The sequence below is a fragment of the Pogona vitticeps genome, chromosome 4 (genome assembly GCF_051106095.1).
Source record: "Pogona vitticeps strain Pit_001003342236 chromosome 4, PviZW2.1, whole genome shotgun sequence".
Classification (NCBI taxonomy): domain Eukaryota; kingdom Metazoa; phylum Chordata; class Lepidosauria; order Squamata; family Agamidae; genus Pogona; species Pogona vitticeps.
Window position 1 is genome coordinate 119,557,581 of NC_135786.1, and position 27,603 is coordinate 119,585,183.

Consider the following 27,603-nt stretch of genomic DNA (forward strand, 5'->3'; position numbering starts at 1 on the left):
CCAGCGTTTTGTCCGAAGACAATCTTCTGTGGTCACATGGCCAATGCGACTTAGACACAGAACGCTGTTACCTTCCCACCGAGGTGGTCCCTATTTATCTACTTGCATTTGCATGCTTGCGAACCGCGGCAGCGCCACCACATCCCTTCTCCACATGTCTGACATTAATTCCATTGGCATAAACAGGATTGCAAGTAAAAGTTTCATGGTTACCAGTATTAATCACATGTTTTACTAATTCACATGTACCAGGTTTGTCAGAAATGTCACGTTCCCGGGGGTTACAACAGCAGAGTCTGATAAGCCAGTCCTATGTCAGAAATTCAGAGAATGCAGAGCCGATATCCAAATACCAAAGCCAACTCACACAACGTAGTCCAGGGTCAGAGTCCAAAGCCAAGCATCCAAAGAACAAGGTTCAAGGTAGTCAGGAGTGTGGATGCAAGCCAGAGGTTTGACTTGTTGCTTCCACCGACTTCTAGCCATCTGGGAGCTGCTTATATAGTAAAAACAGTCCTTGAACTGCTGGAAGCCTTTTCATCCTGTCAGAAATCAGGCCTAGTAGATCGGATGTTTCTGCCTTCAAGCGCTCCTCTGACCTTTTTGTCATAAGTCTTCCCCGAAGCCTGGCCCGAAGCCTGTCTACTAGGGGAGGAGAATCTGGAGGCGATTCAGCTGTTTGTGTTTCTAATCGCTCAGCATTCTCCTCGGCTACAGTTAACCCCTCAGGTTCCGGATCTTCGGCTGCACTAATGACAAGAAAACACAAGATCTTCTGAATCTTGAGTTTCCCCAAAACCAACATCAATCAAAGCATTTTCAACATTCCCAAAAATAGGCACAATCTCTTGATCTGCTTGATCCAAAACTGTTTTACACATATACATTCTGGCTGTTGCAGGTAGATACAATTTCATTCTGTTAACATGGCAAATTAAGGATTTATTACTAAGACTTCTCATCTGGACAAAATACCGTATTTTTTGCTCCATAAGACGCACCTCCAAATAAGATGTACCTCATTTTTAGGAGAGGAAAACCAGAAAAAAATATTCTGGCAAATTCATAAGACAGTAGCAATAGATAGATGTTGTCACATCAATTAGCTCAAACTTCTTGCAGTGTACAACACAGTGAGAGCTTTTGAACAATTTGTAGTTGGCAAAGTTATTCCAATAGCCACAGACAACAACACTACAATGCTTTATATCAACCACCAAGGAGGAACAAAATCCATGTCTTTCTTGCTACTAACAGTACAGTTTTGGGACTGGTGTATTCTCAAGCATGTCATTTCACAAGTCATACATGTACCAGAAGTGGAGAATCATGAAGCAGACTTCTACAGCAGGATGACACACAATGAGTGGGAATTACCATCTCAAGTTTTAACACTTATAATGAATTGTTACTGCACTGAAAGAGATGAATAAACAGATTGTTGCTGGGTAGTCAATAAGAGCTATGATGAAGAAATCACCACCAGCACAGGTGTAAGCAAACAGCAAAGCATGCCTCACTTCCACTCCCTCCCTTCCTCCCTTCCTTCCTTACAGCAATAAAGTTTTCTCTCTCTCCATCATTCAGTTCTTTACTTTGCAGCATGCAGCATGTCCACAGAAAGTGTGCTTGCTTTTATCAGCTTTTTGCAGCTGATCCTCCTGTTTCCTCCACTCTCTAATCATTTTTTCAGATGAGGAGGCCCAAAATGTCTCTGCACTGTTCACTGTTTCCATACTCCTTAGCATATTTTACTACCTCTAGTTTAAAAGGAATGCTATATGCTAGCCTTTTCTGCTTTGCACTGGTAGAATGAGTTCCCATACTCTGCAAGAAAAATGTGCCCCTTATTCATCACCACATCTACTGCCTGCTTCCTTTTACAAATACAGTGGTGCCTCGCACAACGGGTGCCTCACACAACGATGAATTCACATAACGATGCCTTTTTCTGTTAAATTTGCCGCCTCACACAACGATGTTTCCTATGGGGAATTTTCACACAACGATGCCTCTTTTTCGCTCCTGTAAAAGTGTCTTACAATGTTTGGAACCTGTTTAAAATGCTTGCAATGGTTAGTCCACCTCCTGAAACCTATGCAAATTTATTTTGGTGTTGTTCTGACACTTTGTTAATTTGTGGTGATTTTTTGTTTTTCCCCTCATTGAAATGCATGGAGTTCAATGAGGGGAAAAACAAAAAATCACCACAAATTAACAAAGTGTCAGAACAACACCAAAATAAGTTTGCATAAGTTTCAGGAGGTGGGCTAACCATTGCAAGCATTTAAAACAGGCTTCAAACAGTTTAAGACACTTTTACAGGAGCGAAAAGGGGCATCGGAAAGAGCTCTTTGATCTCCGTTTCCCTTTTAAAGCTCTTTCCGATGTCTCTTTTCACTCATTTAAAAGTGCCTTAAACTGTTTGAAGACAGTCTCTATCTCTGAGACTGTCCAGTGCGTCTTTTACAGTCAATCCTGTTTTTCTAAATGTCCACTGAGTTTGAAAATTCTCAAAGACTTCTGGCATTATAGAATGGCTATCTGAATGTTCAACCGGCCCTTCTTCATCTGAATAAAAAAATTAATCTGGTTCCTCATCATCCTCAAAGAAAAAAAAATCATCAGAGGATGGTTGCACCCAGTTCTGCCCTGATTCGTGATACATGTCATCTCTGTCATAATGGGATAGGAATCCCTCTTCTTGAAGTCTTCTCTTCCTCTCTCTCATCCACCTCTGACTAGCAGCTCTCTTCTTTAATTTTCCTGGTTTCCTCACAAATGAAAGCAATATATTTTTTCAGAAAGTTAAGGAGCGGCAAAAGTTCTGCCTCTGACTCCATCTTCTCTATCTGCTATCCTTTTCTCTCTGCTTGATCTAGCAAAAAATAAAAAATCTCCAGTTCCCTTCCTGTCTGTCTCACAGCACAGAAAGTAACTTTTGTGGTCCGCTCAAAGCGCTACCACGAGTTGCTGCCTTGCATAGCAACTCACAAGCTTATCTTTGTTCCTGGCTGGTCACTTTGTAACATAAAAGTTGTTGGCCCAAAGAAAAGCTTCACCCTACCCCCTTGCTACTCCTCTTGAGCAAAACTGGTAGGTTATGACACTTGGTCACTCTAGTGACACCTGGTCAACCTGCATTTAGCAGAAACAAAAACAATTCAGAAAAAAATTTTCTCTAACGCCTGTCACTCCAACAGAGTAGAACAGACAAAACCACAGAAACAGCTTTGTGTGAACCTGCCTTAACAGTGATGAATTTGCCTCAGCATTTTTTTCAATGGGAGTTGCCACGCTATCCTGCAAACCTTGAAAATGTCAAACTGAACTAGCAGTTTGGATCTTAACAGTTTCAGCTGTCCCCATGAGGTCTCTTCTCAGAGAGCACCCTCCAGGTTTACTTAACAACTGGATCCAACTGAAACGCAGGGCTTCCTTAAAAGCTTACTGCTTACAGCAGCTGCCAAGCAAAGAATGGAACTCCTAAGAGTCTTTCCTGTTTCACACTTTGCCTCTAGTAGTAGGCATCCTTCAGTCTCGAAAGACTATGGTATCGTGCTCTGTATGGAGGACTTGGAACAGCGTCTAGTGTGGCTGAGGAGGCCAATTCGAGAGTGACAATCCCTTCCACACTGGAGACAAATCCAATCTGTCCCCTGTCCAGCTCCCTGGTTTTGCTTCCTTTGTGACTTCCTCTTTGCCTCAGCCTGCTGGACAAGGGTCTCTTCAAATTGGGAGAGGCCGTGATGTACTGCCTGCCTCCAGGCTGAACGATCAGATGTCAGAGTTTCCCATCTGTTGAGGTCTATTCCTAAGGCTGAGGTCTATTCCTTTGCCTCTAGGCAGTGCTAAACTGACAAGCACGAGGCACGTAAAAACAGTTTCCATAGTGTCCGTGTCACTCTGCTATTTCGTCAGCACCCAGATCGAACAGTAGTGTCCATTATGCTGCTGATCACAAAAACAAGTACCAAGGCACGTGAAACACATTTCGCCCTGCCACTTATAACAAACACCAAGGAACATAAGATCTGTCTCGCCGTGCCACCATGTCATGACCAGCTTCCTGTTAGGGAGAATTTGGTCAGTCGGACAGAGAGTAATTGGAAGCCTGAGTACCCCTACTTGGCTGGGTTGAGTCCTGGTGACCTCAGCCACGGTGTACAACAATCTCCTTCTTACAAGTCTGCCCTAAAAAGATACAGTACTTGCTTACTGTAGCGGGCACGCTGAAGCCTCTATTGTCTCAGGCCTCCAGAAGTGCTCACTCTTCCTACTCAGTTGCTGCCACCAATAGTATCAAATATTTAAGAAGACCAGTGTTGTTTTAAAACCAAAACGTGTTTATTTGAATAACAAAATAAAATGGGTAAATCACAAGTTGTTAATCAAGGTCTCTCACTCTCATTGAAATCACTGACACACAGAACTCCTCTCTCACTGACTTCTATGCTCATAGACCCACAGACTCACTAAGTCTCTCACAAGTCTCAAATCACTCCAATCTCCCTTTCATACACACATACACCCTTATTTATAACCCAGCTCCTCCCCCTTTAGCACCACCTTCCGTCCCCATTGGCTGCTGTTCCACTGCTCAGCTGTGACGGACAGGTGAGGACAGGGCTGAACGCTACACTTACACTTAATGAAGTGAGCTTTTAGTCCTAAGATCCACTTGGCTCAATTAGGCAGGACTCAGTAGCTTACTGTGGCCTTGCCTCCCCCTTATATGGTCCTTGTAGCCAGTTAAGCATTTCCCCTGATCATCTGCAGAGGGTCAGGAGGAATTATTTTTAAAATGTCTACTAGATCATCACTGATGCAATGAATCACTTGTTTAATTTGTAAAAAAATGTTTGTATTGATCAAGAAACTGCCATATTCACCCAACCTTATAAACCTTATAAAAGGTCAATTGTGGTGTTGCTCTACTCCAGGGTTGAACAGCATTGAATCCAGATCAATAATTCCTAGACCTAATATGGTTTAAATGTTTGTTTCAGGTCTCTTTTTCATTCATTTCAGGGCTGAATTTGTTCACTCTGTCAAAGGGTGACTAACCTTAAAATGTTGAAATAATCTGAAGAAAAAGAGCCGTGATGAATTCAGACCAAATCCAGCATTCTGCTCAATCACGTATCTAGATGATATGTCGTGTACAGTGGTCCCTCGCTTAACGGGCGCCCCATTTAATGACGAATCCGCATAGTGACAATTTTTTTGCTATCGCAAAAGCCATTGCATTGCGATGTTTTAAATGGTAAAATATCGCTTTGCAATTATCGGTAAGCTGTTTCGCTTACCAATTTTCGCATAGCGATGTTTTTAGAACAGCTGATCGGTGGTTCCAAAATGGCTGGCGGGTTTAAAAAAATAGCTGCCCGCTGTGTTTAGGGACAGATTCCTTGCTTACTGGGCAGCAAAAGTGGGCTTTTTTATTTTGCATAGCGACGAATCCGTATAGCGATGATTTTTCCGGAACGGATTATCGTCGCTATGCGGGGCACCACTGTAGTCCCAAGGCTCTAGTGGAGCATCCAGCACACCAGATTTCTTCAACACCCCTCTTAATTCCCCCCCTTTCATTTCAAAAGCCTTGGGGTGGGGAGACAGGTAATTTTTGAATGGTTTTGCTGTCACCCCAGCCCTGGCCTGTTTTAAGCTTGGGCATGATGCTTCTCGAACTGGAAGGGACTCCTCATCACTTTCAGCTTGGGAAAATGTAATGTCTCCTCTAAAACAGGCGTTTGTGGGTGAATATGGTAAAATTGCCTTCTGTCTCTTACTACTGCATACTGAGGGTACACAATGAATATATTACTCAAGCAGGATTCCATTTCTACAGATGGATCACATAGCTAGCTACTCTTTTCTTACTTGCTGTTGGAACTACCACAATCCACCAGCTGGGACAAATTCAATGCCATAAAAAGACACTGTTGTCTTCTCTCCCATTCTTCTGCTCTGAGTCAATAAAGAGTTCCCAAGCATTTCATTCAAGGCACTGAATAAATATTTGGGGGTCCCAGTCACACTTTTTTCCTACAGAGAAGGGAGAAACTATCTTGACACTGAAATCTGTCAGGTGCATTTTGCCTTGCTAGCAGTCTGTCCTCAATGGGCATCACATCTATCTCATTATAGTTGTTGTTTGCCTCTCCCCAACCCACAGCTTTTTTACTATCATTAACTGATGAAGAATTCTGAATAACTCAAAAGCTCACCTTCTTTGTGACTTGCTAGTAACCCAATAAAGGTATTACTCAACCTCAGAATGTGTTCATATTTAAAATGTGACAAGACTCTTTCCAGTGCAAAAGAAAAAGTCAGGTGGTGAGGAGGGGAATGTGTAAATTCTAAGTGCTGCAGTGTTTCAAGGCCATTTCAGTCTTCTGTCTATATAGTAACTACTAACCACATCTTTCCACCCAGAATAGACTTTGGTCTAGATGGGCAGGGTATAAATAAACAAACAAACAAACAAATAAACCTTATTTCCTCAACAAAACAGTGAAAGCTAGACAACAGTTTCTCCAGATTCCTCTTGTGGTGCTTAAGAGCAATGGGCAGCTTTGTTCTCGAACCTTTGGAGCACCAGGTGGAAGCCTCACTAGGTTTTAAAAAATACAGATAGAAATTCATCCAAGAGGTTTACAGACTTCTCTCTCCCTCTCTCTCCCTTCCTCTCTCTCTCTCTCTCACACGCACATAATACCTATAAAATATTAGTAGTGATAAACTGCATGTATTAAGCAGGAGAATTTGATCGTAAGTTGTGGTGGTGCCATTTCTAAGGTTGTTAAGCCATTGGCTTAATCTACAGTAGAGGGAAAACCTTCCTGGATGATGTCACAGCTGCTTCTGAGGGGCATGACTGCCCACCATTCTTCTTCTTTCTCATAGGTGCTAGAGAGCTTGCATAGAGCCTTTCTTTAGGCCAATCCTAAAGGCATGATGTAACCATTGTCCTATCTGAACTCTGTAACCTATTTGTATACTGTCCACTATCTGTGAGCTTGTAATGTTAATAAAAGCACAGTCCTCCTGGGGGCAGGGAAGAATTCATTGGGAACCCATTCAGTGTTATTCTGCCTCTTGTACTAGCCGCCCACCAGGAGCACTGCTGGCAAACATCCCTGTATGTGTGGCTGACTTCTTTAACCTCTATTTCTAAGAGACTCTGTTATCCTAATTATCTGGTGATCACCACAAAGCCCATCAGCCAGCTAAGTTCGTGACTCACAACACTAAGTAAAGCAGTTGATGGAGCAGGAGGGCCCTGACTTTGATTCTCAAAGAAGAGGAGCAACTGAGAAAAGAAGGTAGGAAAAACTATTATCAAGGTGGCTCCAGGGGTTCAGGGAGGGCAACAGGTCAAGTGAGGCAACACAAGAAAAGCTAATGACTCCCTTGCCTACTGGGAGAGGAACTCGGCTCCACAATTATGGGGGATGCAATCAATATGATATGAAACTCATTTCTTAGTCTCAAGATACAAGCATTATGGCACTTTGGGAAAAGCACCAGGAGTTAGGGGAGAATGGAGAAGCAGCATTTGATGCTTAAAAGCATGTGGACCAGGGAGGATTTTCCTGGGACTCAATTGCTTGGTGAGGAAGACAACAAGTACTGTGCCTTCATGTCCATTATGGTTGCAGAAACAAGTTGCATAGCAGCTGAGGTTTGCTGCGGCCAGGAGCAGAAGCCTGTATTTATGAAGTGTGTATTTATTGTGGTGGGGTGTGGAGAGGCAGGCAGATATTTGCTGAATGGCCTCCATTCTGCTCATTCCCTTTGCAACTCAGCTGTTTTATGTCTATAACTACTTCTCTCCACACACAGCTTCAAAGCTAGACAACTAGTCTATTCACTCACATACATTCTTTCATTTGTTTTTTGCCATCCCCTGCCCTCGATCTGCCTCATGCAAGCACACACTCAGTTCAGCAGAAAGAGGACAAAGGTGGAGCCTCAGTCTTTTGCCTTTGGCAAGAAGGCAGGCAGGTCTGGGCTTGCTAAGGATCACTTAGACTGAAGTAAATCAGTGCTCCATTTGTCCTAATGGGCCAGCATCTACCGTATTTGCCGGCGTACAAGATGACTTTTTGGCCCTGAAAAACACACATCCAAGTGGGGGGGTCGTCTTGTACGCTGGGTGCATGTCCAGCAAACCCTCCCTCTCTCCCAGCGAAGTCACTTACCTGGTAGTAAGACCGAGCAGAGCCCCGCTCCTAGCCTGGGAACAGCCTGACTCTAGCGCCAAACAGCTGACTGTTGGGAACAGCAGAGAGGCGGCAGCCATTTTGAGATGCAACCACATGGCTGCTGCCTGTCAAAATGGCTGCCGCCTCGCTGCTGTTCCTTCTTCCAGCAAACCCTGGCTCTCTTGGAAAAGGAACCAAAAGGGGCAAAAGGAAGTCTCCCCATGATGCAGCCAAAGCAGAATCACGCATGCGGAAGAGGGGGTAGTCTTATACAGCAAGTATATAACAAACTCTACATTCTGAGTGGGAATGTTGGGGGGTCGTCTTATACGCCCAATCGCCTTATACACCGGCAAATACGGTACTGCAAGGAAAGATAGGTGGCGTTCCACTCTCTTACTCAGCCTGAAGCTGAACTAAGAGCAAGTTAACTGAGTTAACCATGTATCAACTGATTATTTTACTTGGCTGCTACTAGTATATTCTGTAAACTGTTATTTTAAAAGTCAGTGTTTGTTATTAATCAGTTAATTCTTTAATAATAATTTGTCAATCAACATAACATAAACTTATCACATATTACAGCTACACAACATTGTTCAGAAAATGGCATGTTTTTGACATAACACACACACACACACACTATACTGTCTCTTTTTCTCTTTCTGGCCTCCTTGTGTCTCCTTCTCTCTCTGAAAAATTTCTGTCTCAGCTGGATATTTTAATAATTCTGTAACTAGACTGAAATAATTTATTTATGACACATAACATGCTGCAAATGAAAGGTAAGATGCCTATATTTTGAGGAAGCATTTGATAACTTCCTGGCAGCAGGGTGATCAAAACCAAAGTGTCCTTGTTCTAACAAAATTCTTTTTCCTGCTCCTAAAACCCACTGTGAAAATTATCAAAACAAAACCAGACAAATACTTAGCCATGTTTGCTTCTCTAATCTCAAATATCTGGCTATGACTTTTGCAGGAAAGAATGGATGGATGGTTAATTCTGTGAATGCTGCTGCTGGAGTAATATGAATTCTAAAATCCCTTGGTGCAACATTACATAGAGAGAGCATAACTGCAAGCCTGTCTATCTCCAAAGGAGCTAACAAACTAAAATGTCTGTTTTTCTAATCTAATTTGACACCAGGCAGTTCCACTGCACCTTGAAAAACTTGGCAATCCAGTGAGTGAGCAAGCAAGCAAACAACCACAGCATATTTTTAAAGGAAAAAACAACAGAACCACTGGTTTTTCCTCAATGAACATGGTTTGCATATTTACTCTGTCTGCTCTTTGTCATTAAATAGCAGGAATCTACTCAAAGCAACGCCTAAAATGTTGGTACAGGATAATCAAGTCATGTTCCAGAAACTACTTTCACCAAATCTGAATCTAGCCCTAAGTAACTGCAGTTGACTCCTTCCACTCAGAGAAAATTTAGTGTGACAGAAGAAACTCACACTTAAGAAGAGCCTAGCCATAGATAATGAGAAGATTTTTTGCATAGGTGATCTTTCCAGTAAATGATGGCCACTGTAGAGATTTGGCCACCTTCCACTATGGTATCTTTATCATACCCAAAACTTTTTGGCAGAGACAGCTATCTCATACTGCCTTATGACAATCACATACACATCCCAACATGTATAAATATAAATGCAAATACTTGTAGAGCATATACATTCTCAAGTTATACTGTCTTGATATTGCTAGCTATTCTGACTCATCACAAGGGAAACAGAACAAAAGGAACTGGTACATCCATGGAAGTCCAGATTATAAATGACAAAATCTCAGGATGTAGAAATTAGAACTGAGTTCTTTATTCTGTATTCTTTAAATGGGTAACTAAGAAGCTCTGACTCTACACGTTTCGGTGAAGCCTTTTCCAGGAGCTAAGCATAATACAAAACCACATGTTAGATATCAAATCATTCACATTTTCTTTTGAATATATATGTATGCTTAGCTCCTGGAGAAGGCTTCGCCGAAACGCAAATATATATATATCTGACTTGAGACTCTCAATTTTACATAAATACATACATTTATACTGAGCACATTATGCATGATAAAATATATTAGACAGAATATAAAACACATACTGAGCTTCTTTATACTCTCTGCACCTTTCTTTGGTCTATACCAGCTCCAAAATTAATTGAAAATGTTTGAAAGTGCAGGCACTGAGAAAGGAGGCATTTGTACACAGCTGGGTTCCCGAAAAGGTTCCAGCTGGGTTCCCATTTTCACAGGGAAGCCACTGAAATCCACAAACATCACAGCTTGAAGCAAAAAGGAGAAAGCCTAAAACTCAACACAGCCTGGCTCCCAGCACTGAAAAATACAGCCTGCAAAAAGGTCAGTGAACTCTATCCAGCCACAAGGACTGGTGATCACTGCACACAAAAGTCTAGCTAACAACACCTATCAATCACAGTGACAGATCATCTCTCCCCTTATCACAACAATATACCCATAACAAAAAACACCCTGATCACCATAATCACCCAATCTCCTGAAAAGGACAAAAAGCTGATCCCACAGCTACAAATACTCAACTATAGCACACACTACATCATAACACAGAGTTATTACTCCTGTCCTCTGAAGATACTAGCCACAGAGACTGGCAAAATACTAGGAAGAAAAACCTCCAGAACACAGCCAAACAGTCCGAAAAACCTACAACAACCATCGGCTCCTGGCCATGAAAGTCTTCCAGAATACAAGACTAATACATAATCAAGATTATTATGACAGTTTTAATCTGTAGCACAAAGATACTCGTAGACATACGACTATCTGGAAACATCCCAGACATTCTGACGTTCCACTGTGGAAGCAAAAGCTTCTAACAGTTTGACAACTCTTGTCAACCCATTTTGTCTCTTGGCTTACCTGTAGATTCTGTACCTGGTGGTGAAACCTTGTCGGTATCGCTCCTTGAAGTCAACATACTCTGGGGCATGGTGAAATGGTCCTCGATCAGTAAGCAGCCAGTCCAATGGTACTTGGCTGGAAGAGGATGTGGAGGCATGCTGCCCGTATGAAGCAGCAACAGCAGCAGCCAGCCCCCAACACCCCAGAGTCAGCAGGACCAATACCAATGACACCCATGGGACCACCAGCTGGAGCCCGTTAAACCAAGTGTCACGCGGCCACCTCATGCTTCTCCTGCTCAGGTAGCTTCTTCATCCTCTCCCCGCTCCTTCCCTCTTGGCACTCTTCTAGGATTTCCTGCAGAGGAAAAGCACAATGATAAGAATATGAATAATGTGTTATACGGGCAACATGCTGAAAAATACCAGGAGTAGGGGACTTGGATTCACCAAAGTGAGTTCTTACAATGAACAAGTGTGTCTGAACATGGACCCCAATCATACACAATCCAAATTACTTTGATGTCTGAAACAGAAAATCCAATGGCAGTAAACATCTAATACATTAAATAACTGATAATTTGCCACTTTTTAATTGCACCCCCAAATCTGCCACCTCAAGAAGATCCCTGTCTTATTTTGCTGAATGGTAGGAATGGCACAAAGGTCAGTTCCCATGCTGACACATTGGCAGTCTTATGCCCTGATGACAAGTCACCAGATTGTGAAATGTTAGCCAGCTCTGAAGCATACCTCTACATCGCTGGCTGCTGTCATTGTCTCCACACTAAGGAAACTGCATTCTTTTTCATTTTTTATTATTTTGGTTATTTGTTTCCTTACTTTCTTGAAACACCTGTGGTAAAAAGCTGGAAAAATGATAGTAAAACTGCAGCTTGCAACTGGAATTCATGGGCTGGAGTTTTTAGCTCCAGATGTAAATAGACAAAAGTTTGGCTTATAACTAAAGTTCAATGTAGGTATTAATCTGCCTTATATCAAGCTAGCCCACCGTTAATCTAGCATAGCATTATCTATTCCAGTGGTTCTTAACGTGGGCGATAATGCCCCCCAGGGGGCATTTTCATTTTTCACGGGGGCAGTAGAACGAAAAGGGGCGGCGTGGGGGCACTGGAGCAGAAGGGGGCGGTAGGGGGGCGCTGGAGCAAGCCAAACCTGTGAAGATGGCTGCAGCCTTTTTACAATGTGCATGAATATATATTTTCCTCCAATCTTAATTTAGTTTCAGAGTTTTCATCTTGAAATTTTTAGTTCCTGCATTGCGGTTTGTTTTTATGCCCTTTTTAATTTCTTTTTGCGTCTTAAAATTCACTTGCAACTAAATCATTAAATGTTACTTTTTGGGGGCATTTCATTTTTTTGGAATTGAATTTTGTTTTTCAGGGGTCATTGGATGTAAGTGTCTTAAATAAATAAATAAATAAATAAATAAATAAATAAATAAATAAATAAATAAATAAATAAATAAATAAATAAATAAAAAAGATATCACCACAGGGAGGGGGGGTGATGATAACTTCCTCAATGGCTCAAGGGGGCGTTTCTTTCAAAAAGGTTAAGAACCACTGATCTATTCTAACTAATAGTAGCCCTTTAATGCCTGAGGATGTCTTTCCCATGGAGATCCTTTTAAATGAGGACCAGACACGAATTATTATTTTGTGCTTAGGCGCAAAAAGCACTCCATAAGTAAAATAAAAACACTGAGATTGCCAAAACAATAAATTATAACTATAAAACTAGACCTTGGATCAGCACCAGCTTTGGCATGGATGTAACAGAGGACCTGCTCTTGATCTGTGCCAAATTTGGGGGTGCTTGGGCAAAGGGGTGAGCTTTTTTTAAAAAAAAAAACCTCCTGTTTTACCCCATGCACAAGTAAGTGATTTCCAGCTATAGCTGATAGAAAAGAGATAAAATATGTGGATAAGACAAAATTTGCATACCTGAAAAAACCCACTGTTTCATGTCCTTTTTCCCCCTTCAGGATGATTGTGCCATTCATGGTTCTACATTAAACCATTTAATTAGTGCTTTTTAACTCCTAAAACTTCTGAAATTGTTCCTTTTTAAATAACTTCTGGGAATTCCAAAGGAACTACAGTGGTGCCTCGTTAACGGGTGCTCTGTTTAGCGACAAAACTGCATAGCGATTAACTTTTTGCGATCGCAAAAGCAATTGCATTGCGATGTTTCCTATGAGTTTTTATCGCTTTGTGATGATCGGTTTGCTGTTTCGCTTACCGATCATTGCAAAGCAATGATTTTTTAACAGCTGATCGGCGGTTCCAAAATGGCCGCCTGCTGTGTTTTTGTGCGGATTCCTCGCTTTAGAGGCAGCGAAAATGGCCGCCGTATGGAGGATCTTCACTTTAAGGTGAGTTTTTTGCCCATAGGAACGCATTAAACAGGTTTTAATGCGTTTCTATGGGCTTTTTAAAATTGCATGGTGACGAAATCGCTTTGCAGCAATTTTTGCTGCACGGATTAACATTGCTATGCGAGGCACCACTGTATGTGAATAGCATAGCATTCTAGCCAATCAGAATGTGTCTGGAGTAGCTAGGCAGCTAATACAGGGTTGTCAGACCTGTTCAGTGTGAAAGAAAGGATTTAACTCCTTCCTAACCACAAAATTCTAGCTCCTGCCTGTGAAAATATTTAAAAAGACATGACTCCAGACACATTCAGATTGGTCCGAATACTATGCTATGTAAATAGCTCAGCTGTTTAGAATTGTGCCAAGTTTTATATATATAAAACTTGTAAGACTTTGTAAGGACTAATGGAAAACTTTAATTTAAAGCCATGAATGACTCAGTCATTCTGAACTCAAAAATAGCAAAAAGAGGCTTTTTTAAGTATGCAGTTTTTGATTGTTTGCATTTGTATGAGGTAGAAACAGGGTTACTTTTTTTAAATCACAACTTGCAAACCCTATGCCCAAATGTTCCTAAATTTAGCACGGAGCAAGAGCAGATATTCTGCTACACCCATGTCCCATTTGCTGCTGATCTGAGGTCCAGTTTAATATATTTTTTCCTATGTGGCATCTATATTTTTTTATTTGGCTAATGAAATACTTTTCTGCACCTAAGTGCATAATAAATGGCTGCATGGTTGTCCAGCCATCCTCACAGTTTAGGTTGACAGCTATCAAGGGCAGACGGGGAGTGGCCTGACCTGCTCTTATGCTGGTAATGCCAGATTGCTGCAGAGATTTTGGCAGATGATGCTTTCAGAGGGTTGGGGGGAAGGAGTAAGAATAGTCCAGATTTTTAACTCTTTCTAATTCACACAGAAGCATTCTCACATACAGAAATTTCATGAAGGCAGCAGCACAATTGTCATAAGCCCTTGTGTAAATGCTCCCCCTCACACACAAAAAGGAAGAGACTAGAATCAAAAGCCCACTCCTATGTATTGGGACAGACCTCTGCATGCATAGCACAAGGTTAGACATATATATCCTTTTGTTTTTTGGAAATGTTGATTTTGAAGATTGTAAAGCATGACACTCTGAAATATAATTGGATAGATGAAAATGCAGGAGAAAGAATCTAAAAAATTACTATAAATTTAGGATGTTAGATATTGAACTAAATATTTGAAATACGGATATGAAATATAATATGTATAGACACATACGGATATAGTATGGTTCAGTATGAAAGTAGGGGATAAGGTCTATTGTATTCAGAATCATATAATGGATAAATTTGAAGGTGAAATACCTCCCGCCTACATGTTTTGTTTGTTTTATATGTCTTTTGATTGTTTCATATGTTTTTGCTTGTTTTGTATGTATGGCTGTGTTATAGAAATAAAAAAAGTATAGTTTCCATATCCCACAAGGTGCTAATCCCCCTCTATTCAGCACTGGTTAGGCCTCACCTTGAGTCTTGGGTCCAGTTCTGGACACCACACTTCAAGAAGGATGCTAGCAAATTGGAACAAGTTCAGAGGAGGGCGACAAGGATGATCAGGGGGCTGAAAACCAAGCCTTACCAGGAAACACAGAAATAACTGGGCATATTAAGCCTTGAGAAAAGAAGACTGAGGAGTGAGATGATTGCACTTTTCAAATACTTGAAAGGCTGTCATACAGCAGAGGGGCAATATCTGTTCTCGATCATCCCAGAGTGCAGGATGGGCTCAAGTTAAAGGAAGCCAGATTTCGGTTGAACATCAGGAAAAATGTCTTAACTGTTAAAGCAGTACAACAGTGGAACCAGTTTACCTCGGGAGTAGGCGAGTGGTTCAACACTGGAGGCATTCAAGAAAAACTTAATCATATGCTTTGATTGTGTTCCTGCACTGAGCATGGGGTTGGACTCTGACGAGTTTCCACCCATTAATTCATCTCCTACCCTCAGGCACAATGGAGAATATCTCCTATCCTCAGGCACAATGGAGAATATATCGATGCCCTCTTCCCTGGGGCAAGCCTTCAGATATTGAAAGACTGCTATCATGTCTCTCCTCAGTCTTCTCTTTGTTCAGCTAAATATACCTAGTTCTTTTAGTTGTTCTTTGTAGGATTTAGCCTCCAGTTCCCTTATCATCTTTGTTGCTATTCTCTGCATCCCTTCCAGGGCCTCAGCATATTTTTTGTATTGTGGTGACCAGAACTGGACACAGCACTCCAAGCACAGCCTCAGCAGCGTGGTATAGAGTGGTACTATCACTTCCAATGTTCTTGATGATACCCCTTTCTGATGCAGCCTAAGACTGTGTTGGCTTTCTTGGCAGCTGCAGCACACTGATGACGCCTCAGGCAGTGGTCCACCAGGACACCTAAATCCCTCTCACAGGTACTACTGTTGAGTCAGGTACCACCTATACTGTACCTGTTCATCTGGCTTCTCCTGCGTGAGTGCAGGACCTTAATTTTTCCTGCTACTGAACTGCATCTTATTGGATAGGGCCCAATGTTCAAGTCTGTCTAGATCCTTCTGAATGTGGAATCTATCTTCCAAAGTATTAGCAATTCCCCTCAGCTTTGTGTCATCAGCAAATTTGATGAGTGCTCCTTCAATCCCCTCATCCAGGTCATTTATGAAGATGTTGAAGAGCACTGGGCCCAAGACGGAACTTTGAGGTTGGCACACACAGATGTGGTTCCATTGAGGACCACATGTTGGTCAGCCAGCTGCAAGTCCATCTGGTAGCTGCACTGCCTATTCCACTCTGTTCTATCTTACGTAGAAGTAGGTTGTGGTCTACCTTAGCAAATACCTTACTGAAGTCTAAGTATACTATAGCTACTGTGTTTCCTTAGGCCACTAATTTAGTCACTTTATCAAAGAAGGCAATAAGGTTTGTTTGGCATGACCTGTTCTTAACCCATGATGACTTCTAGTAATCACCTTGTTATTATATAGGTGCTCACAAATCTGCTGCTTAATTATTTTTTCCAGGATTTTCCCAGGTATTGATGTCAAGCTGATTCGTTTGTAGTTTCCTGGATACACTTTTTCCCTTTTAAAAGTCTTTTTTAAAGACTGGAACCACATCGCCTCTTTTCCAATCCCCTGGCAGTTTGCCCATGCTCCAGGAACTCTCAAAGATTTCATTCAGTGGTTCTGAGATCACATCTGCCAGTTCTTTTAGTGCCCTGGGATGTAAACTATCCTGTCCAGGAGACTGAATTTGTTCAGTGCAACTAGGTGTTCTTCACCAATTTCTTACCTATTTTGGCCTGCTTCCCTCCTCCTGTCCCACAGTGCTGCTTTTGACAGAGTGGATCAGTTTTTCCTTTTGCATAAATACAGATGCAAAAAAGTATTCCAAATGTTGAAAGGGGAAGCACAACCAGAAGTAATCCAACCATAATCAGGGATTTGGAGGCAAATCCTTCACTCTCAAAACACTATCTTCTTGTCTAATTGAAAAAGTCATATAAGCAATGCATCCTTCTAGGTCTGGGCCCACAAAATCTTGGGACAGTCCCATGGTTGTCGTGGCAGTTATGAAGTCCTGGGGAATAATTTCAGCATGAGATTTAACTCTATGGATCTTTAACATCACATATGAGACTAAGGATGTGCACTGCCCCCTTTTACCCAGTCTGTGCCAAAATAAGGACACACAGGTTGGTGGCCAACCTGGACTGTCCTTTTGGAGCCACTTCAAACTTGTCTGGGTCCATGTTAGGATCCGTGATCTTCTGGTTCTCTTTGTTGTGTGGAATGCAGAGGAACATTTCTGTGAATGAGGAACATAAACAGCAAGGCTAGGTCATAGACTAAATGCTGTAGGAAAGACATTGATAGTCTGCAGAGCAGAGCACTCATTTATTTTTTACTCTTCTTTCTCCAGCTGCCAAGAGAAAGCCACAGTTGGCCCAAAGGTGGGAGTGAGTGAGGACCTTTAAAATGGCAGTGAGTTTTTAAAATTCCTTCTTAGAGGAGTAATACAGAAAGTCTGCTCTTCTCTACAACATTTTAGTCTTTTCTTTCTCTTCTCCCTTCCTCGAATTTCTTTTCCCTGGATCTGAAATTAGTGGTGCCATGATCACTAGAATTTGATGATTTAATGAATGACTTTACAACACGGAAAGCCAGGAATGTTTTTTTCTCTATTGATGCCAAACAAGCATCTTCTTTAGTTTTATTTTATATTTCTTCCTCTTCTAATTGTGACATATGACTGCCAGATTGAACATGAGTGATCATTGGAGGGAGTTGCTCCACCCTGTTAATTCCTCTGGGCTCTTTGCCCCATCAAGAGTTGCCCTCAAAATGTACAACAAAAAAAACATTGGTTCAGTTTATTATATAGATATGAATATAGATATAGGTATATGTGGGTTAAATTGCAGAAGCCTGTGCTGCAGGGTCAGAAGACCAAGCAGTTGTAAGATCGAATCCACGCGATGGAGTGAGCGCCTGTCACTTGTCCCAGCTCCCGCCAACCTAGCAGTTCGAAAGCATGGAAATGCAAGTAGATAAATAGGGACCACCTCGGTGGGAAGGTAACAGCATTCCGTGTCTAAGTCGCAGTGGCCATGTGACCATGGAAGATTGTCTTCGGACAAAACGCTGGCTCTATGGCTTGGAAACGGGGATGAGCACCGCCCCCTAGAGTCGAACACGACTGGACAAAAATTGTCAAGGGGAACCTTTACCTTTTTATCGCCTGATTGCCCAACGGAAAATAAACTAAAATCTGGATTGCCAATGCAGAGGAAACCTGCAGACAGAGAGCATGCTGACTCTGTCTCTTCTCCAGAATCTGAGGAAATGTTAATACCTCAAGAAGCTGAAGTAGTGATTTCCTATATATGATCTCAGACTTATAACATGTAAGGGCTGCTGGGTCTTTGTGTATACCACTTAACAAATGGCAGCCTTCTTAGTGAAGATCTTTCCAGACAGAAAAATTTAACCACTACTATTCCAGGTAAGAAAGAAAATCAAAAGCTTCTTCCTCCAGATGAATAGAGATTTTAGAGCTTTTGTGTATTCCTGCATCTCTGGTTACCCTTGATTCTGATTTCTCATGATTCAGCTTCCTAATCGATCTGTTGTTTTTGATCACTTGCTTTTGCCATGATCCTGGTTCATCCTAGAGATGGGAGATGTTATTTTTTTGAACCACAGCTTTGAGGATGCTCCATCCAACCTGTGTACTGGCTGCAATATTCTAGGAAGTGGAGTCCAAGTTCATAATTTTTCCCCTCTCTGCTCATCTCCAACTACCACCCATGACCAAGTACTGATTTAAGACTTCCACTCCACATGGAAAGGTGAGGGGAGAGGAGGTGCAGTTCTGTACAAATGACTAACTTGATTTTAGATGCAAAGCCAATACTGAAGAATTCAGTTGTGGCTAATGAATAACAAAGGAACGACAATAAAGCTACCTTGATTAAAGGTGAAAAATAGCAGGTTTAGAATATCAAATTGCTGAATCCTGCAGTCCTGAATCATGAAAACGTTTCAAGATGTATGCTTTTCTTCCTCCCCAGCAGCTGCTAATTAAATCTCAGCTTCAGAGAAGTTTATATACAAGGATCCTTGCTCAGCCCAGCAGGTTATATACTGTCAGCCAAATAAGCAAAATGAATTCACTGTACCTCTGTAGGCAGTAGTGACGGGGAGACAGAACATCAATGTTAGAGAGTGGCAGCAGGCAAAGGGGGGGGGGGTCACACATACATACTGCCAAACTTCCAGTTCAACATCTCGGCTTTCATTATAAGCTATATCAGGTTCAAAGTCCTGAATCAACTAGCAAGGCACTTCTGCATTCCCTTTGAACAGCCTTAATTAAATGCACAGCAGCCTCTGACAAAGGGTCTGCCTCAGCAACTTTTAGGCCTGTTCTACAGTTGCTTTTGCAGCTCTGTCAGGCCAAAATCAAAGCAATCTGCTTGCTTCCATAGTCCTCAGTAGGAAGCAAAATAGGGACATACTTTTGGCTCCCACAGGACTACAATCTAAGATGAGGGACGGGCAAAATCCAGTTATGGCTTCCCATATGTTCCTCCGCAACTGTCTGCAACCCAACCCAGGTCCCCCCTTTTAAAAAAAAGTGAACCTCCATGCATGGAGATTCACCTTTCAGATAAATCAGAGATCCCCTTACACTGCCTAACACCTCAAAATACTATTTTAAAAACTGGAAATAGATCTATAAACCCTTCTAGAGGTCTATCCCTTTATCCACACCAATGGCAGGTTATACCTTTAGAGGCCCTAAGATTATGATGCCCCCTATGAATATAATGCACAGTGGTACCATAGCTTGGGAAAAACCATATACTGTAATGTGCATACTGTATGCATGAAAATACATATTTAATTGTACAGCATGTGGCAAAAAAGAACCACGTATCATATGCAAAGTCATACATACAATCAAATTACCAGCTTCCAGCCAAATCCTGTGTTTTCACACTTTGATTAATGTATACAAATATTGTCAGAATCTGTAAACTAAAAAGCTCAAACAAAAAAAAAACCTCTTTGGGGGAGTTTTTAACAATGACTGTTATTTCTTTGAATTGCACATAGAGGCCATAGATTTAAAAGATCAGCAGTGCTTTTTTATCCATCTAAAAGCAAAACAGAAAGGAAAGTGTGCTGCTTATATGCTGCCCCATAGTGCTTAAAGCACTCTCTGGGTGGTCTACAATATTTTAGTTACACAGGCTACACATTGACCACCACCACCAGCAGCAAGCTGGATATTCATTTTACTGGCCTCAGAAGGGTGGAAGACTGAATGAATCATGAGTCAGCTGTCAGATCCATTGGTATTGAACACTGACCATCAGCAGAGTTTTGGCTGCAATACTACAGTTTAACCACTGCACCAAAAGGCTCTTATCCCCACCGTCCCTCCCAAAATACAGAAGTAAAATGAACAAACACCGAGCAATGATGATGATGATTCATTGTTTCACTCAAAACATGAGTCTTCTCACTAGGTGAGTCTTTATATTTTCAAGTTTCACTGGTTCATATGCAATTGGTTTATTTAGGGAGGTTTTTTTTCTTGGGGCTCATGGAGAGAGGGGGGGAGAAGGAGGGAGGGAGGAAGCCAAAGGATTTGGATGGATGTGATTTGTTAAGGAGGGTACACAATTTGCACCATTTGTCCATGGTAAATCTGGCACTGAAAAAACCTCTGTGATGAAAAAACCTCCATCATTTGTTGATACCCTAAGCACATGCTTATTTTACTTAATGGTTAATCCGCAGCTGTTAGCATCATGAATGGGAAAAGCAAATGTGACAGCTATATCATCAACAACTGTGCAGAACCACCTTTCTCAAGTGTTCTTAAACAATTAAGACTCCCATTGTCAGCTGTACTGTATGGGGCAACTTCTGAAAGAAGCTTAGATCACAGTCTCACTCCTCCTACCTTCCACCTTGATAAAGACTTAGAAACAGCAGCTGGTCCAGGATGCCACATCATTCTGATGAATGAGGTACCCTAAGAGCACATTGAACCAGTTTATGGAAATTGCTTGGGCTACCCATGCTGTTCTGTATCTAATTCATAGAATCATAGAATAATTGAGTAGGAAGGGGCCTATAACGCCATTGAGTCTAGTCCTCTGCTCAATGCAGGGATCCAAATCAAAGCAGATCTGACAAATGACTGTCCAATTTTCTTTTGAATGCCTCCAATATTGGAGCACTCAACACCTCCCAAGGTAATTTGATCAATTGTTATGCTGCTCTAGCAGTCGTTTGTCCTGATATTCAGCCTAAATCTAGCTTCCTGTAGCTTGAGCTCATTATGTCCTGAACTCTGGGATGATCAAGAACAGATCCTCCCCCTCCTCTGTATGATTTACCTTTCAAGTATTTTAAAAGTACTAATGTATCTCCCCTTCCACTTCTTTTCTTAAGGCTAAACACACCCAGTTCTTTCAGTCTTTCCTCATAGGCAGGTGGGGGGGGGGTCAGTGGGGCCAGTTGGCATGGGCCTACAATTTTGAGGGAGTCTACTGTAAGATATTTAAGGGGCACTAAATACAGTGGTGCCTCGCAAGATGATGTTAATTCGTTCCGTGAAAATAGCTGTCTTACAAAAACATCGTCTTGTGAAATGAAAAAGCCCATTGAAATGCATTGAAATTGGTTCAATGCGTTCCAATGGGCTGAAAATTCACTGTCCAGCGAAGATCTTCCATAGGGGCGGCCATTTTCGGTGCCTGTAAAGCAGGGAATCTGTCCTGAAAACACAGCGGGGAGCCATTTTGCACAGCGGGCTGCCATTTTAGAACCGCTGATCAGCTGTTTCTAAATCGTCGTTTAGCAAAAAATCGGTTCCCAAAGCAGGGAACCAATCATTGCTAAGCGATCACAAAAACTTCATCATCAAGCGGTTTCGTCGTTTAACAAGGTAATCATTAAGCGAGCCACCACTGTATTAGAATCTGAAAGATGATTAATACAGATAAAATGTAAACATAAATGCATGCAACAGAAACCAACTCTGTGCTAAATTCAAGTGACAAGTCACAGAAAAGGAGGTACAAAAAAACTGATAAGATGTTTTGTATTGTTACACTGGAAGATAGAGACCGTGCTGACTCATCTCAGCAGCTGCTATAGTTTACATCTCATAGAACTGTAACTCATTCCGACTCTCTTCTATTTTTAACAGGCAGGGGAGGATTAAGGTGGTCATGGGCACCTAGGACCTCGGCTATTTGTGGTGTAGGGTCCCCTGCTCTTCCCAACCCCTCACTCCACTTATGCATCACACATTCCTTGGAAAAAAAGCCATTCTGTGCCATGGGTGAAAGTGCACTAGGGATATTACAGGGTCACAAGAACATACTCAGGGCACATTTAATATAGCGACCTGTATTATAAACAGCAATGCAACAAAGCCAGCAATCAATCTATTAGCCATGTGCTTTTGCTGGTGAACTTTTAGTTAAGTAATTTAAGTACAAAATAAAAAATAAAAAACCCTGCCATTGCTAAATGGCCCCTGGGCAAAGTTTGTGCATTAATCCGCACCTCTCAATAGTTAAGACTCAAAATCTGAACCAAATAGCAAATTAAGATATGTACTTCAAAAATATGTTCTTGGCTTTGGTTTATTGGAATATTTTGGCACATTTTCATTTATAATTGGAATATGTAAAAGCATATTGGAAACAAGTTCCTCACAAGAATTGACTGTTCCCATTTGGTGAACTGTAGAACTGAATAAAATAGGAAAAACCACTGGGCCAGTCAGGAATAATCTAAACCAAATCCCTTATGAATACACAGTGGAAGTGAAGAACAGATTTAAGGAACTAGATCTGGTGGACAGAGTGCCTGGAAGAACTATGGATGGAGGCTCGTAACATTGTACAGGAGGCAGCAACAAAAATCACCCCAAAGAAAGGAAATGCAAGAAAGCCAAGTGGCTGTCCAACGAGGCCTTACAAATAGAAGAGAAGAGAAGAGAGACAAAGTGCAAGGGAGATAGGGAAAGTTAGAGAACATTGAATGCAGACTTCCAAACAATAGCAAGGAGAGACAAGAGGGCCTTCTTAAATGAACAGTGCAAAGAAATCAAGGAAAAGAATAGAAAGGGAAAAAAAAAGAGATCAGGAAAATTGGAGATATTAAAGGAAAATTTTGTGCAAAGATGAACATGATAAAGGACAAAAATGGTAGGGACCTAACAGAAGCAGAAGACATCAAGAAGAGGTGGCAAGAATACACAGATGAATTATACCAGAAAGTTCTCGACACATGACCCAGATAGTGTAGTTGCTGACATCCTGGAGAGTGGAGTCAAGTGGGCCTTAGCTAACAACAAGGCCAGTGAAGGTGAAGGCATTCCAGCTGAATTTTTTAAAATCTTAAAAGATGAATGCTACACTCATTATGCCAACAAGTTTGGAAAACTCAGCAGTGGCCAGAGGATTGGAAAAGATCAGTTTACATCCCAATCCCAAAGAAAGGCAGTGCCAAAGAATGCTCCAACTACAGTGGGGTCTCTACTTAAGAACGTCCCTACTTAAGAAACAATCCAACTTAAGAACAGCTCCATTTGCTAAATTTTGCTTCTACTTGAGAACAGAAATCCAAGATAAGAACAGGAAAAAAAAACCTTTCCTGCTCTTTTTTTCTTAGGTCATCTTAGGTTAAAAAAAATTCTCCCCCTAGTGGTAGAGTACGTATTAACCAGCTTTGCATTAGTTCCTATGGGAACTAATGCTTCAATGTACAAACGCACCTCTACATAACAAAAAAACAGCCGGAACGGATTAATTGGTTTTCAGTCCATTCCTATGGGAAATTTTGCTTCAACTCAAGAATGTTTCAACTTAAGAACACCATTCCAAAACGGATTAAGTTCTTAAGTAGAGGTTCCACTGTAGTTTCTATGGACAGAAAAGAGCAGATACGGATTAAATGGTTTTCAATGTATTCCTATGAGAAATGCAGATTCAACATAAGAACTTTTCAACTTGAGAACCACCTTCCAATACGGATTAAGTTCTTAAGTAGAGACGCCACTGTACCATACAATTGCACTCATTTCACATACTAGCAAAATTATTCTCGAAATCCTACAAGGTAGGCTTCAGCAGTATGTGGACTGAGAACTCCCAGAAGTAAAAGGTAGATTCAGAACGAAATTGCTAACATCCACTGGATTATGGAGAAAGCCAGAGAGTTCCAGAAAAACTTCTGCTTCATTGAGTATGCAAAAGTCTTTGACTGTGTAGACCACAGCAAACTATGGAAAGTTCTTAAAGAAATGGGAGTGCCTGACCACCTTATCTATCTCCTGAGAAATCTATATGTGGGACAGGAAGCAACAGTTAGAACTGGACGTGGAACAATTGATTAGTTCAAAATTGGGAAAGGAGTACGACAAGGTTGTATATGATTTCCCTGCTTATTTAACTTATATGCAGAATACATCATGCGAAATGCTGGACTGAAGGAAGCCCAAGACTGCTAGAAGAAATATCAACAACCTCAGATATTCAGATGAGACCACTCGGATGGCAGAAAGTGAGGAGGAGTTAAAGAACCTCTTAACGAGCGTGAAAGAGGAGAGTGCCAAAAATGGTCTGAAGCTCAACATCTAAAGAACTAAGATCATGGCCACTGGTCCCATCACCTCCTGGCAAATAGAAGGGGAAGATATGGAGGCAGTAACAGATTTTACTTTCTTGGGCTCCATGATCACTGCAGATGGTGACAGCAGCTACGAAATTAGAAGACGCCTGCTTCTTTGGAGGAAAGCGATGACAAACCTCGACAGCATCTTAAAAAGGAGAGCCATCACCTTGCCGACAAAGGTCCGCATAATCAAAACTATGGTTTTTCCAGTAATGATGTATGGAAGTGAGAGCTGGACCATAAAGAAGGCTGACCACTGAAGAATTGATGCTTTTGAATTGTGGTGCTGGAGGAGACTCTTGAGAGTCCCCTGGACTTCAAGGATAACAAACCTATCCATTTTGAAGGAAATCAACCCTGAGGAGGAAGGACAGATCCTGAAGCAGAGTCTTCAAAACTTTGGCCATCTCATGAGAAGACTCCCTGGAAAAGACCCTGATGTTGGGAAAGAGTGAAGGCAAGAGGAGAAGGGGATGACAGAGGACAAAATGGTTGGACAGTGTCATCCAAGCTACCAATATGAATTTGACCAAACTCCGGGGGGCAGTGGAAGACAGTAACCACACTATTACTACCATAGACACTGATGTCTGCTTAGTGAATATTTGGACGTTTCTGCCTTTGTTGATTTCAGTGTTGAATGATCAAAAGGTCCATAGTGTGTGGAGATTTCCACAGCATTAATATGAGTTTAACACTGGTTAATGGCTTGTTGAAATATTTAGTAAACAACCCAAGTCAACAACATTCTAAATAACAGAAGGCCTGTGTTTGAGGGCACATTGTGTGCGCACTGGCACTGACCATTTGTTTGCTCATATTGAGTATTACTTGACTCTTAGCATGTCTAGATTTATTCAAAGGAGGGTGGAGAGGACATTTAGCATTATGTTTATGGTATATAAGTTGCACTGACACCTCAGGAATCATGTTTCTTACCAAGTGTTAATATATTTAGACAGCCAGCTATATTTGCTGTATCTTATTGCATTGCCTTGTATTAGTTTTGAAAGACAGTGGAAAAATTAGAAACTGTACAGCATAAAGAAAGTGTGTCAAATTGCAGGAAGAAGCTGCCAAAAAGTCCAAATCAATTACTGACTTCCTAGCAAGACATCACCATCAATGTGAATCAAAGAATGACCATGGTGATCTTGATAATTAGACTGTTGGACCAGGACCATCTACAGAAGATAATACTCTCCAAGAATGTATTCTCAAAGGCTTTCATGGCCAGGATCTGATGGTGGTTGTGGGTTTTTTGGGCTCTTTGGCCGTGTTCTGAAGGTTGTTCTTCCTGATGTTTCACCAGTCGTGCCAGCCACAGAGACTGGCGAAACGTCAGGAAGAACAACCTTCAGAACATGGCCAAAGAGCCCAAAAAACTCACAACAACCATCACTCTCCAAGAAATTGATGATAAAGTGATAATGCAAACAGTGGAACCACAACTGCCAACAGAAGCTAATTCTAATAATGATGAAAAAGGGTCTGTACCTGAAAAAACTCCACATCACAAATCAACATTGGACTTGTTGATAAGAGAAGTAGAATTGACACTTAATTATTTCTAAAAGTTCAGGATTTTGAAGTACCAACTAAAAGGATAATCATTCATTTCCAACTCACCTTTCTCTAGTAACACTGATAAACGGAGAGAAAACAAGACTTGCTATGTTGGAATCAGTTGAAAAAAATCATTGTATCTTGTTTTTTGATTACTAAGGTGGATGTCGCTTCTAATGTGAGTGATTTGACCAATAATCCAGACTAGAATATTGAGAAAGGGTGGAGAAAATTAAAGGATCGCATTCCAAGCCATGAAAATTCCAAGCTCGACAAGCAAAATTATAATGCATGGAATGAAGCAAGTAAAGCAGAAATGAGTAGTTCTTTGATGGGCGATTATGTTGTTGATCAGCTCAAGATTGAAAGTGATAAATGGAAGAAAATTCTTCACTGGATTCTTGATATCATATTTTTGTCAGATAGGAGGTTTGCTTTGTGTGGTTCTTGTGAACAAATTAGTGATAGGCATAATGCAAACTTTCTGGGTCCTGCTGAGCTTCTGAGCAAATATGATTTAGTACTGGCCAATCATATTGCACATACATGGAATACACAGGAAAACGACACATGGCTCCAAGTACTCTACCTTTCAAATACCATACAAAATGAATTCATTGAAATATGTGGATCATTTGTGCAAAAGAGCATTATTGAAGAGATAAAAGCTGCAAGATATTTTGCGATTGGTGTTGATGGGGTGCCTGATTGTTCTCATAAAGAACAGTTGTCATTTATTATCAGGTATGTGAAGAGAGAAGAAACCAGTTTTGCAATTTGAAGAATGCTTTCTTGTTTTCCTTTAGTTTTCAAAGAAGACAGGTGAAGGAATTGTTAAGAAAATAAGAGATTTCTTAAGAAGTCTCAATCTGAACTTTCAAGACTATGTGGGTGAAGCATATGACAATGGCTTCAATATGGCAGGAAAGTACAACCGTGTGCAGGCTATCTTAAAGAAGAAAAGTGAGAACTGCATTTTCTGCAGTTGTGCAAATCATACTCTGAATCTTTTTGGTACAGATTGTGCTGTAGCCTGCAGTGAAACTGTAAAATTCTTTGGAATCATACAGAAAATGTTCAGTATCTTCAGTTCAAGTCCCAAGTGGTGGGAGATACAGTGGTGCCTCGCTTAACGACGATCATCAGTTCCAGGAAAATCGCTGTTAAGCAAAAACATTGTAAAACGAAATTTAAAACCCCAATGAAACGCACTGAAACCCGTTCAATGCGTTCCAATGGGATAAAACCTCACCGTCCAGCAAACATCCTCCACACGGCGGCCATTTTTGCTGCCTGTATAGCGAGGAATCCATCT

The 27,603-nt window shown here is 41.3% G+C and overlaps 1 protein-coding gene across 2 annotated transcripts in view; it reads right to left on the reverse strand.

Annotated features, from left to right (window-relative positions):
- The window catches only part of BRINP2 (BMP/retinoic acid inducible neural specific 2), a 195,682-nt gene that overhangs the window by 122,799 nt on the left and 45,280 nt on the right, over positions 1-27,603 (reverse strand). For both annotated transcript variants that reach the window (XM_020815123.3, XM_072998200.2), the window contains exon 2: positions 11,114-11,452. In XM_020815123.3, coding sequence (XP_020670782.2) covers positions 11,114-11,382 — 269 coding nt within the window. In that variant the 5' untranslated portion in view covers positions 11,383-11,452. The remainder of the gene's footprint in view (positions 1-11,113; positions 11,453-27,603) is intronic.